This window comes from Magallana gigas, chromosome 6, assembly GCF_963853765.1.
Source record: "Magallana gigas chromosome 6, xbMagGiga1.1, whole genome shotgun sequence".
NCBI lineage: Eukaryota > Metazoa > Mollusca > Bivalvia > Ostreida > Ostreidae > Magallana > Magallana gigas.
Window position 1 is genome coordinate 24,506,063 of NC_088858.1, and position 13,315 is coordinate 24,519,377.

At 33.8% G+C, this 13,315-nt stretch overlaps 1 protein-coding gene across 2 annotated transcripts; it reads left to right on the forward strand.

Moving 5' to 3' along the window:
- LOC105329516 (transcription initiation factor IIA subunit 1) lies at positions 1-11,648 on the forward strand. Of its 2 annotated transcripts, none has more exons than XM_011430796.4 (9): positions 1-162; positions 2,561-2,662; positions 3,009-3,141; positions 3,310-3,374; positions 3,596-3,695; positions 3,925-4,061; positions 4,584-4,727; positions 5,929-6,018; positions 8,665-11,648. In XM_011430796.4, the coding sequence occupies exons 1-9, from the start codon at positions 142-144 to the stop codon at positions 8,770-8,772; spliced, it is 900 nt and encodes a 299-aa protein (XP_011429098.2). In that variant the 5' UTR covers positions 1-141; the 3' UTR covers positions 8,773-11,648. The 2 variants fall into 2 exon arrangements, with proteins under 2 accessions (XP_011429098.2, XP_011429099.2); XM_011430797.4 differs by having other exon boundaries at positions 4,587-4,727.
- The last annotated feature ends 1,667 nt before the right edge of the window (positions 11,649-13,315 follow it).

The following is a 13,315-nucleotide window of genomic DNA, read 5'->3' on the forward strand; positions in this document are numbered from 1 at the left end:
TCTCATACCCCCCTCTAGGGTGAAGGGTTTAATATCGGCTATATAAGCAAGACGTTCAGCAGTATTCGCCGGCTTCGAAGAAGTCCACATCGGTTGAAAAAGGAGATAGTGTCATTCTAAGCTTAAAAAATAGCCATTGGTATGGCTAACGCGAACCCTGTGGTGAGTTGAAATGCAAAAATTGGGTTGAAATGAAACGTAGTTAGTTTTAAAGGAAAAATAATTATCGACCATTTCCACTGATGACGACAAAAGAATCCATCTTTGTTATAGCCGTTACATCGCACTTGTTTATCTCAATCGAAGATTGGGGAGATTTTTGTGTCGAAAAGTCAAACTTCCTTTGTTACATGTTGGTACGATGGAGAAAATTGATATTTTTGTATATGAATAGATCTATAAATAAATTTTGCTCTCAATAATATTTGCGAGCATCAACACAATCACCTGTGCGCAAGTACTGACCAAGGACGAAGTGAGGAGTCTTATTATTTAAAAAAATAATAGTAAAGAAATCAATAGATTAATAAAAAGTGGTCATTTCCATACATTGATAACTATCTATTGCAAATAAATTTCTTTACATGAAAGCCTTTTTGATTTAAGCCAATAACAAATTTTTAAAGTTAAAACTGACCAGAACATGTTTGTGTATTTGTAATGTTTAAAATGATTATTTCTCTAACTTCTAAAAGATTCAAAGATTTTACTCTCGGATTATTAGCCTGTATGGTACAGCAAAAGTATGTAAATGTTTAATAACTTTTTAATGAATGAATAAATAAATATAGATTGAAAGAAAAAATTGTATTACTGCTGATTTGTACTTCGACACTCAATGTCACAACATTGGGTACTATAGATAATGTATTGAACATGCAAGTCGAAGCATCAAGTACCCAACGACCAGAACTGTTTGATGTATAGTAACATTGTGTGTGGGTGTGCTGAGAGTCACGAAATTCTGAAAGAAATATTGAATTTGTCATTATTTTCAACAGATTATTTATGTTTGCTCTAGCTTCCTCCGTTATACATTTGCGCTCCTGCTTTCAAACCAATGCCGTTTATCTGATAAAAAGTCTTGTGTCCTTGATAACACTGTACACTTGGTGCTTGTTGATGATGTAATGTTTATACCATTAATAATATCGAAGGATATAATGAACCAATTTGATTAATGAAGGACAATTATAAACATTGCTTCATAGAGATACACCAAACCCCACCCCACCCCCAACCATTCATCCGCCTAAATTAAAATAAGATGCAAAGTATAAGAATTCAGAATAAATAAAAAAAATAATTGGCAGCTTTATTTATATATTTTAATATTGTGGGACAAAAGTTTTTCCACAGAACTTGACATTGTGTGATTAACGCAATCAAAGCATTTGTACCAGTGCATTGATGACATGAGCAGTCAGAAAGAATTAGGTACTTGGAGAGTTCCCTTTAATGATATGCCTGAGAGACCACCCCCACACAACCATTTGTTTGATCTTGACCAAAAACATTTTTTTTTTAAATTTAAATTCATTACTAAATATTGATTAACCATTATCCATATGAGGATATTATCTGGATTCTTTTGATTCATTTCGATTCAATCCCGGAAGTACAGAATATCACAGTAAGATAATGGTATTTAATGCCATTCCTTTTGAATGTACTTAAATATGTGATGTATTGTAGATATCAATTTTGTTTGTGTGAGTTGAGTAATTAGCTCACCAGGATTTGTATAAATAAATAATTTATTCACTACTGATATTAATTGGCACAGGGACTTGCTTCAATACAAATTTTGAATGAAATTACAATATACTTCATATGAACAAAGCTCTTGAGTAAAGGGTGTTCAGTGACCTTGAACCAAGTTTCAAGGTCAAATGTGAAGGTCATAGCAGAATTTTAAGAACAATCCTTGTCCAGATCATAGCTTTTTCTCCCTTTGGTCCAATCTAGCTCATACTTCACTCACAGAGTGCCTACAATCAAAGGGTGTGCAGTGACTTTGAATCATATTTGTGGGTCAAGTGTCAAGGTTGTATTGGATCACACAAATTTTTTTATCAGAGCATACATATACATATACATATACACTTGGCCCTATTTGGCTCCTACTTCTCATTAACAGAGCTTTTGGATTAGTGGTGTGCAGTGACTTCATACAAGTTATAGGCCAAGGTCAAAGAATAATTCTCTGAAATGCTTTTCATCCTATTGTCCATTATTTAAGCAGGGACCTTTGAGATGGTCACCATCGCATTGTTGTCTAGTTGATATTTAATGTCATTTTCAAATTATTTTTTGATGATTTTTTTTAAACAGTTTCTGTTTTTCTAAAGAATGCTAGATGGAGACTTTTATGTAGCATTTAGTAAAGTGAAAGGTCAAGGTTGATGGCATCAACCTTTGACCCATTTGACCTAGATTCCTAATTGCCATCAACTTGATGGCAATGAAGAATCTAGGTCATTGGTCAATTTTTCGTAGTGGAACTTTCATTGAAGGAGACATGATCTTTCCCAATCACATTTTGTTTTTCCTTTGACAGCCCCGTTTGTATAAAACGGTGGTAGAGGATGTCATTTCCAACGTGAGGGAAGCTTTCCTCGACGAGGGAGTGGACGAACAAGTTCTACAGGAACTGAAGCAGGTCAGTTTTAGGTCATATGGTAAAGCATTTACACTGTATATTATACGTAAGGTGAAGTCTGTAAGTTAAAGTCATGTGGTAAAGTTAACACTGTATGTATGCAAGTTAAATTAATGTGTGTGGTAAAGGATATGCAGTCACTGTTGTTTGTATGTTAGTAAATGATGTTAATATCTCATTAAGCAAAAAAAAACCAAAATTTCCTTATAACAGTAGTTAACTGGATCTTCTTTTATTGATTATTGATTTTATTTCATTTTGCCTTAAACTGCTTTTCAATCCAGTACTTTAAAATTAAATGGAAGTGTTGTAGATTTGATTTGTTTATTTTTTTTTTTTATTAAAGTTATGGGAGAACAAACTAACACAGTCAAGGGCCCTGGATTCTGGCCCTGAGCCCTCAGAGTCCGTCATGATCCCCTCCACGATACAGTACATCCCACAACCTGTACAGAACGCCCCCAGTAAACAACAGTTCAGTGAGTATACAGTGGATCGCAAATCTTTTGGAAATCTAAAGGGGAACCTCAATCCATGCATTACTGATTGGCATATCTGTAAACAGAATAGAAATCAATGGAAACTGTTTGTAGATTTGTTAAAATGCTATATAAAGATTTTGACACTTTTATTTCAATAATCTGTAGTTGGAGCATCAGGAGTGGTTACACAGAATATGCCTGTACCTGTACAGATCGCAAGCCAAGACATCGTGAGTATAGACATTATATGTCTATTTTTCATAACTCATGCATTGAAAGAAATGCATGTGATATAGTCAATTTGATAGAGTTCCTATCATGATATTTTTATCTTTGTTGAGAAAAAAAACTGCAGAACTAAATCCATTCAGAAAAGGTGTATAAATTTATGGTGGGAATGGTCCCTATATTTCATTTTTTTGTGACCATTTAATGTTGTTTTGTATTGCAGAGTCAGCCAGCTGCGACAGCACACATGGCATTACCTCAGGGAGTCCTCCAGCAACAGCTGCAGGCCCTGGCCTCTCAAGGCCTCACCCTCCAGCCCACAGGTAAGTGGACTGTTACCAGCTCAGTTATTCATATAGGACTCCTGTCTTAGCTACAGAGATGCAAAATTGGTCATCGTCCCAAGCTAAAATAATTCTATGATATGCCGTCAACTAAAGTGACAGTTTTGCTTGCCCTTTGACGAAAAAGATGGCAATGATATAAAATTCAGTTAATTATAATTGTGTATTAATTATGAAAATTGATAGATATAAATGCTTCCCCCTGCAGGGAATGGTCAGTTTATCATCCAGGCCTTGCCCCAGCAAGGTGCCCATGGTCAGATAGGGGCCCCCCAACTCCAGCAAGTGACCATCTCCCAGGCCAGTATCCCCACCATGATCCAGCAGCCCCAGGGCCAGCAACAGGTAAGAGTCCCCTCCCCCCTTTCCCCTCTTTTCTTGAGTGTGTTACTGTTTCAGTTCCTGTTTATATAATCAATTTAGAATAAGGTTGTTTTTTTTATGTTGATCACTGTCCTTATTGTGTTGTTCTTATCCTGTTCAGCAAAAACATTAAACATTGTTTGTGAAACTGTAATACATGTATATCAGCTGAACATTTCTATACATGTATGTTGTAATTACATATACATTTAATGTAAGTTGAGCTTATAATTTGCTAACCTAATCAAGATTTAACATTGACAATGCATTAAATATTTGTTCATGAAAATACAGATCCCTTTCCCTTTCAGTTGTTCTGTAATAAACATGTTGAATGCATAATGTATATAAAAATTTAAACCTGTCACCAGCTAGTGACATTGATCTTATTATGAACAAAAAATTCTCATTGAAAAGTAAAAACAGAGACTTTGAGAAAGTTCAAGAGTCTAATCTAAATCAATATTCATATGCATCGCTTATCGTTTATCAAAATTTTTGTAGCAGAAGACACATCAGGTGTTGCAGCTCGATGGAGCAGGAGACTCCAGTTCTTCAGAAGACGAGGATTTTGATGATGACGACGATGACAATGAAAATGACGATGATGCCAAAGAGGATGAAAATGACGAGCAGGGAGAAGAAGAGGTAATAAATGAATCTATGAGAATGAATTTATATAACAGCTAGGTTGAAGGTATATCATTAGATTAGTATGTCGGGTACATTTAAGGAATAAGGAGTCATTCTTTGAATATTATGAGGTGATAATTTTGGTTGGTGTTTGGTCAAATCCAATAAGGCCCCGAGGGCTTTATGATAGATTTGACTACGCTCCGACCGTAATTATCACCTCATAATATTTAAAGAATGATTCCTTATTATTTATATTTATATCATTTTCAGCAATTCAATGTTAGAATATTGGCATTTAAGTGATTTTCGTTTCTTTTTAATTATGCAAACCCCGCTTGCACCCAAACAATACATCATTTTAATTTATTGGACCGTGCATTACAAAATTGCTTTGTATTGTTACCACAGTCAAAGACAATGAAAAATGTAAATATTTTTATGTCATTGTTCTGTTTAATAAACATTAATTTCAGTTACGGAAAATCATTAATTGAAAATTGACTGAAGTCAGAATCCTGAATTGTTATGAATTTTAAAATTCTTTCAAGAATTACTGTAAAATTATTATTATTTGTGGTGGCTAAATTTTGGGGGGGGGGTTTTATGGGTAATGTAAATTCCTTATATTACACGAGTTCTTAATTCCGCGACCCCGCTGGTTTGTATCAAATCGCAAGAATATAAAATCGCGAACGCTGAACTTTTCTCCTTATTTCTTTTAGTTTTCAACTCTCAGAAAATAATGGCGAGATTCTAAAATCGGCGAAGGATGCTTCTCGTGATTTTATGCGGATACTAATTCCTCGCGTTTAATTACGAATTTACAGTACCCCTTGCACACAAGTTAAAAACCTCAACAGATTATAGAACACAGTCTTTATTCATTACACATAGTAGCAAACATACAAAATTACATCCTTACAATCCTTTGAAAAATTGTCATTCGATCCTTGAAAATTAGCCTCCTAAAAATTAAAATGATCCCATATTAATTAAAATTTCCATTGTGGGATTTCATGGCTAAATAAATAGCGAAAAGGTGAAGGGGGGGGGGTGATATATTAAATAAAATATAAAGGTGTTTGTAAGAAATTCTGTTGAAGGAGTAGTGATTTTTCTTTTTCCAGATATGTTAAATTCCATTATAATGAATAATTTATTATCATACTTTCAATTCTAAATACAGTTGCTTTTTCCTCTTCATTTCCTGTAGGAGCCCCTGAACTCTGACGATGACGTGAGTGACGAGGACCCGTCCGATCTGTTTGACACAGACAATGTGGTGGTGTGTCAGTATGACAAGGTACACACTCAATTTGTTTGTTCATAATGTGTCAATTAACACTGGCGTCGGAAGCAAATTGAAAGTGGGGGGGGGCTAGACTAATCCTCAGAAATATTGAGAAAAAAGTAATTCCTAAAATCATGGAAATCCTAATCCGTGGGGGGGGGGGTACCTATACCTATACAGTCGCACCTGTTTTAAGCGGCCACCTGTGGGACAATGCCAAACTGGCCACTAAAGACAGGTGGCCTCTTATTCCAGGTTTCAAAATAATGGAAAAAAAAACATCGAGTATTTTCATTTTGGCTCTATTGCACAGATTTATTAATAGCATCTGTAATGGCGGCGTACACAGAGATGGTGAATGCACAGCTCGGAATGCTAAATAAACAGTTTATATTAATTCTAAATGGCCGTTTTAGTTCCATTTATCTATCAAGGGATTAAGAACAAAACATTTTCTGCTAAATACGCCCAAATGATAATTTTCAAGGGATTAAATGCGGTAAACAAACAGAAGTAGCGTTTCCGTACAAAAGCTACTTACTGAACTACGATAGCCGATGTTTTCCCTTTTAAAAAAAGTATCAAAATTCCATTCTTATATATATTAAGAACCCGTTTGATTATCTCAAAGAAATTTTCTAGGAAAAAAGTGCATACTACCGGCTATTTTGCACATGTTAAGCTGTTCAGCGCAAGACTGGCCATATACAATGACTTTGTTATGAAGTATATAAGTACGTGTAGATATATAAACAACACAAAACAGGTGTTATGATAATCAATTATCACATTAAATCTCAGCAGACTTCAAATAACACACTCAATTATTTGTCATTAACTCATTATCGAAGTTTGGCTTCTTTCGATACGGGGTCACATGTCAGATTCAAAAGTCATGTGACAAAACAGACAAAATGGCCGTTGAAAACAGGCATGTTGAAGCCACGGGACCTAAAAACAGTGGCCGCTGGCCGCGTTAGACAGGTGGCCGCTTAAATCAGTTAAAAAATAGTGTAAAACTAAACGGGCGGGATTAAAACTGGTCGCTCATGGCGAGTGGCCGTTGATTAAAGGTGGCCGTAACAGCAGGTGCGACTGTACTTCCAAAAAAAAAATAACTTACCCAAATTTTTTTTTTCCAAAATCATAAAATTCCTAATCCGTGGGGGGGGGGGGGGGGGGGGGGGGGGGGTAAAGGCTTCTGAATCCAACTTCTCAATCTTTCAAGGTAAATTTAGGAACAATAATTTTTCCTGCGAGAAAAAGTGGGGGAGGGGGGGGGGGGGGGGGGGGGGGCTGAACCCTCTATTATGCTATGTTTCTAATGGTTAGGTATAACTTTGCAAAAAAAGTGGGGGGGCTAAGCCTCCGGTTCCGACGCCTATGATTAAAGAGTGTTTGTTTATATCATTCAACATGAAGTTGTTTGAAGTTTATTCTCAGGAAACCTCAATACAACATTGTATTTGTACTTAAAGAGAGTGTTTGTTCATATCATTCAACATGAAGTTATTTTAAGTTACTGTAGACGAACTTTTGTCTGCGTGGTATTAATTTACGCTATGAACGTGGGCACAAATTTTCCGTGGAATTTTTTCCCAGTGTACTTAAAGTGCATTTTGGAATGAAATTTTGAAATTGCATTACATGAATAAGGATAATCAGAAGTTACTACATTATATAACACTTGCATATACGTGTACCCAATGTATATCGTTTTTATCTATGCAAGCTGTCAAACAAATTTGTATTGAGAATTCACGTAATAAATAATTTAATCTCCTAAAGATTTGAATTTTCTGTAAATTTACTTTCATGAAATTTAAACTTCTCCCAGCTTGAGATAACAGCACGTGTCAGACGACAAATAGCCCCAAGCGGGTCTGTCTTTCAATGACTACACAACTACACACTAAGACTCGTGTTTTTACTGCAATTTTTAGATCCCTTTGTGCTCTGACTTTTGATTGATAAAACTGATCAACTCATAATTTAAACACGTGAACCCATAAATTGACAGTTAATAAAGATTTTGGCCAGCGTCGTAACATCTTGACGGCTAACTAATGACTACCGACCAGTGCACAACCAAAAAAATACTGTTCACTGTGAAGAGTTCTTACAATTTAAGTCCAAAGTTGGACAAATTCTAGGTAATGAAAATCGCTCAGAACTAAATTTAATAATAATTATTCAAATGATTTTTTTTTTCATTCAAAGAATCCATGTAAATTTTTACCCGCGGATTAAATTGATATTGTGATTGCGTTGAATTATGACCCCGTGGAAAAAAATATGTCTACAGTATATATCACAAGAAACCACAATGTAACTTTTAGAGAGTGTTTGTTTATATCATTCAACATGAAGTTATTTCACAACATACTGCAATATAACATTGAACTTGTACTTTTATAGAGGGTTTGTTATTGGTAAATCGTGCTAATGGCCTCATAAACACCAACAGATGTATTTTCATTTCATTGAAGATTTTGTAATTCATACATTTGAGATGAAAGAGTCTAGTTTTTCAAATATTGTGCTTGAATTATTTTTCTACATATTAAAAAAAGAAACCGTTGGTAGTTGTTTAATCTGAATGTAAAATTTTCATTGTTAAGCTTAATTGATTATTTCTTTTGATTTTTTTTAAAACAGATAAACAGAAATAAAAACAAGTGGAAGTTCCATCTGAAAGACGGAATCATGAATCTCAATGGAAAAGACTTTGTCTTTCAAAAAGCTACGGGAGATGCAGAGTGGTGATGTGTGCATAATGCTTGGAGAAAAAAAAAATAGACAAGAAAACATGTCAAAAGAAAACAAAGAAAAATTCATATCAATTGCATGTTAGCAAAAGTCGGGACTGCTAGTGGGACAACTGACCAGCAGGCCTAGACTTTGACGAGGACCATTAGATGGACGGATGTTGTTTCGGATGTACGACATTTTTTTCTCTCTCTTATGAAGAGGTGCTAGGTAAAGATCACATGACAGGAAGTACGTGTATCGGTAAATGTTTCGTTACATATATCCAGGGTTATATTCTGAGAGGAGATGGCAGGAAGAGAGACCTTTTATTTTTCTTTTGTGCTTTTTGCTCCCCATTTAATCATATCATAATCTTTCCCTTCAAATTTTTTTTTTAATATTTAGAGTAAGAGTAAAAGAGATTTTTTAAAAGGACAACGATTTCTTTTCTAACATTTTTCCTTTAATATTAAAACTTTAAGAAATATTTTTAGATGGACATTCTCTTTTTACAAAGACTTGTATTATCAAGCGATAAAAAATTCTCACAGTTAGGTCTTACAGGCTTTAACTTTTTGATTGGGGCCAGAGCATATCAATTAGATTTTGAGATAACAGGATTATCTTATTTTTAAAGTTTAAGTTTTGTTTTGAGGGGATTTTTTTTTTTTACTTTCAAAGTCCATGTGCTGCATGCATTCCTTAATAATTAAGCAAGTCCTAAGAATGAATCTCCAAACTATTACTCTGAAAATGAAATCTTTTCCTCCCTCACTGACTTTTCATTTTATGTCTGAGTTAATTCATTTACCTTCATTTACCATCTTAAAGTAATGTATTTGGGTTCAAACAGTCATTTCTTCATTTTGCTCTTTAAAAAATTCCATCTTTCAATAAAATGATCAACACATTTTTATCTATATAGAACTTATATGCAGTTTTCTTGTATTACATGCAATTGATATCTTCTCATGTCCAGTATTTCTGTTTAGCCTTCCTTTTAATAAGAGATTCTTGTTGACCAGAAATCACTTTTGCTTTTCTTAGTTTCACTTTCACTTTGTCCTTCAGTATGATCTTTCATGCAATTCACGAAAGTATGCTTGTGTGTTTTTTTCCTCAAATTGACTTTTTTTAGTACCGTAGTTTTATTTTAAAATTTATTCAGCATGAAATAGAAAAATGATGTATGAAAGCTTGGAAAACAAAAATTGCTGTCGGATTATATTTATTTGCTAGTCATTGTACTGTTTTTGTATTAGAGCATTGTGTATGGTTATCCCCTCTTTGAATACAAAAGGAACTCCCTCATATTCTGCAATGGTCATCGAGACGTAGTTGGTAGTTTTCCGAGCCAGTACACATTTTTGCTGCTTGCCATTTTGTCATTTACTGCAAAAAAAAACCCAAACAAAACGGAATAACGGATTAATGCTATGGCCAAAAAGAATAATGTCCGAGATGGTTTGGTTAGTTGTATTGAAATGTGGCATTTTTTTTTTTAAAGATCAGGGATGATATTGAACCAAATAACCTGCAATCCAATTAATCTTTTTTGCCAAGTCCGTTTGTAGAAAAAAATTGCTTATTCTTTTCTTCTATTTCTTAACTTTATGGTTCTTGCTTAAAACTTTTTTTCTCTTATTCTGTTGTATGGCAGGAATTGAAGACCACCATTTTTTGTATTTTCACTATCTGAATATCCCCCCCCCCCCTCCCCCCCATTAAAGGTGAACATAAGAGATTTAGCTAGCACAACATATCTGAAGCAAAGAAAAATTTTATTAAAATATGCAACTTCAAGATGAATAGAATATGTTAGTTTGTTGTCAACATATCCAGTTATTTAAAAAAAAAGTGTTTTGGATTTTTAAAATGTATTAATTAAAATTTCCCAGAGAATAAAGTTTGCAAGTTCTTGATAGTGAAAACTTAATTACTCTGAGTGTAGAATTGACAAAGACTCTATGGAAGGCATGATTGAAGGTAAAAGTTCCAGAGGTGAAGAAGAAAAATTAGACAAGCCAGATAGAAATTGTAGGGTGTGTTTTTTTTATATTATTTAAAATGAAAAAAAATATTAGGTTGTGATTTGGATCTTTGTTGTTGTTTTTTTCTTCTTCATTAGACAGATTAGTCTAAATGTGTTGAAATGTACTTCTTTTTACTGAAGCGAAGGACATGAAAAGAGGCCCCATATCTACAATTGAAGTTTACACATGTGTGCTTGTAGATAGATGTTCACTATCTTGTTTTTCTCCCAGTTAGTTCATATAAATGATTTTGATAAAATGTATAATTTTTAGAGTAACTGTATTCTAGTCATTTCATTGTGGAATTCTAGGTGGATTTTTTTTTTCAAAATAAAAAAGTTATTGACATCAAAAGGGTGAAAAAAAAGCATTGTAATTTTTTGTTTGAAAGTCTCAGTATATTCAATACATGTACAGTTTTTAATTTGCGACAAAAGTGATTTTTTTTAAAAAGAAGAATTATATGAAATATTGATAACTATGAATTCCCAAAGGTGCTGGATTGTCAATATTAAAGCAAAGATCCTGATAGTAAAAAGATTTTTTAGTGAAGAGTGCAAAGTATTGTAACTCGTGATTGGCGATCCATGGGTTCTGATGTACAGCATATTGAATGGGTTCTATGTATTGATACCAATGCTGTCATTACAGTGTATTTTTTAATATGGTGTTTTTTTGTACTCTACATTTTTGTTTGGATGTTATATCACAAAATTATTATGTGATCAAATTTAGAATATATCAATTGTTGTGTGTGTTGTTATGGTGATGATGAAACTGCAATTTTTTTTTATTTTGACATTCTTGTATTCCATATTTTATATATAAGATGAGAATTGATAAAAAAAAAAAAGAAAAGAAAGTAGAAATGATACACTCACACCCCCTTTTCCAAAAATAGATTTGATAATGGACCACACATTGAAGATTTTTGGTCAACCCTGTCCTTATGGAGAAAAAAAAATTAGGATGAACGGATTATGACTTTTGGTGATGATTCCAATTCATGTGCAATGTGCCATATGCATTCAATCATTGTCTGTGTGTGTGTGTGTGAGTGTGTGACCCTTACATGTGTCCGACAGGACTTATAGCTTGATGTATAAAAGATTATGTAATGATCTTCTGGTGCACCCTGGTTTCATCTATTATAACTTATTACAATAAAAAAAAATGTTTATATATAAAAATTTGTGTTGATTTTTTTGTTTAGAAAGTTGGCCTAACGAGAAAGTTATATTTATATGGGCGTTGGATTCATATTAAGAGGGTTCGCTGGTCTTGCCATTATGAGACTAATGTAATTTAATCTCCTTCAGAAGGAAGGCTCTGTAGTTTGTATACAGATTTAGGGGGATATTCAAAATTTAAATGTAATGCGGTATATGTGGATTTTTTTCCTGTACGAACTGCTGCAGAAATATATTTTGTACCATATAGGATAAAGCGCATACAATACTATCGAAAATGTTACTTGAATGAAAGAGCCTGTCCGTCTTTTATAAAATAAAATAAAAATTAGTCCGTATATGTACAACTAACTATCAGGACGGTATCGACATTGTCATCCTTCAAAGATGAGAAGTTCTTGTACATGTGTAATTATTAAATAGAGAATAATACATACCCTTTTCCATATCACAGCCAGTATCAGCCCGAGACGCCAATATCAGCCCGAGGGCGGTTCAACATGAACACATTGATTTTAAATATTACTTGAAAATAGTCTGTACATGTATTAGATAAAAATATGTGATCTAATTGTTTTAACAAACGTAACTACAGAACTGGAATTTCCTAAGGTTTTAAAAGTTAACTGCTCCAAAACATTTGCAAGCATTTGAAGTTCTCAACTGCTTAAAAAAATGTTGATGTAACATATATTTTGTTTTTCGTCTGTAAACATGCACAAATGCCAAAAGGAAAAAAGGAGAGGAGTTCCGCAAGGGGTGTGATACGGATCCGTATCAGCCCTAGGGCTGATAACCTGTATCAGCCCTGGAGGTCAATATAAGGTTTGTGATGTCATCTGTATCACATATGCCAAAAACCTGTATTTATTACTAAGTATGTAATAAAATAAGATATACTAGCCAGGAATTATTATTCATCTCACAATTTGTTTTGTTCCGGGGCAAATGTTTTTAACTTTCCACGTAAATCACGGTAGTAAATGTCAAGTTATAGAAGTAAAATGTAATTAAATGATTTAACACTACAACGTATGGGGTAAATTACACCAAAATGCGGTAAAAGTGACTACGCCCTGTAAAGTATATATGTACTGCAAACCAAGTATTATAATCGTGTCTTTCTATCTGCTTGAATGTCACGAGACAATAAATTTGGTTTACCCTTACATGTAGAACCTTTCCTAATAGTCTTAACATTTAATTCTGAAATAAAGCTTTGGGTGATTTATTAATTTCCGTTATGAAAGATATTTGCTGATGGCGCAGACAATAGAATGCTTTCTTTAGTGCTTTATAAGGGTACTGTAGTTCTACATGAAGGTACAAGTAGCT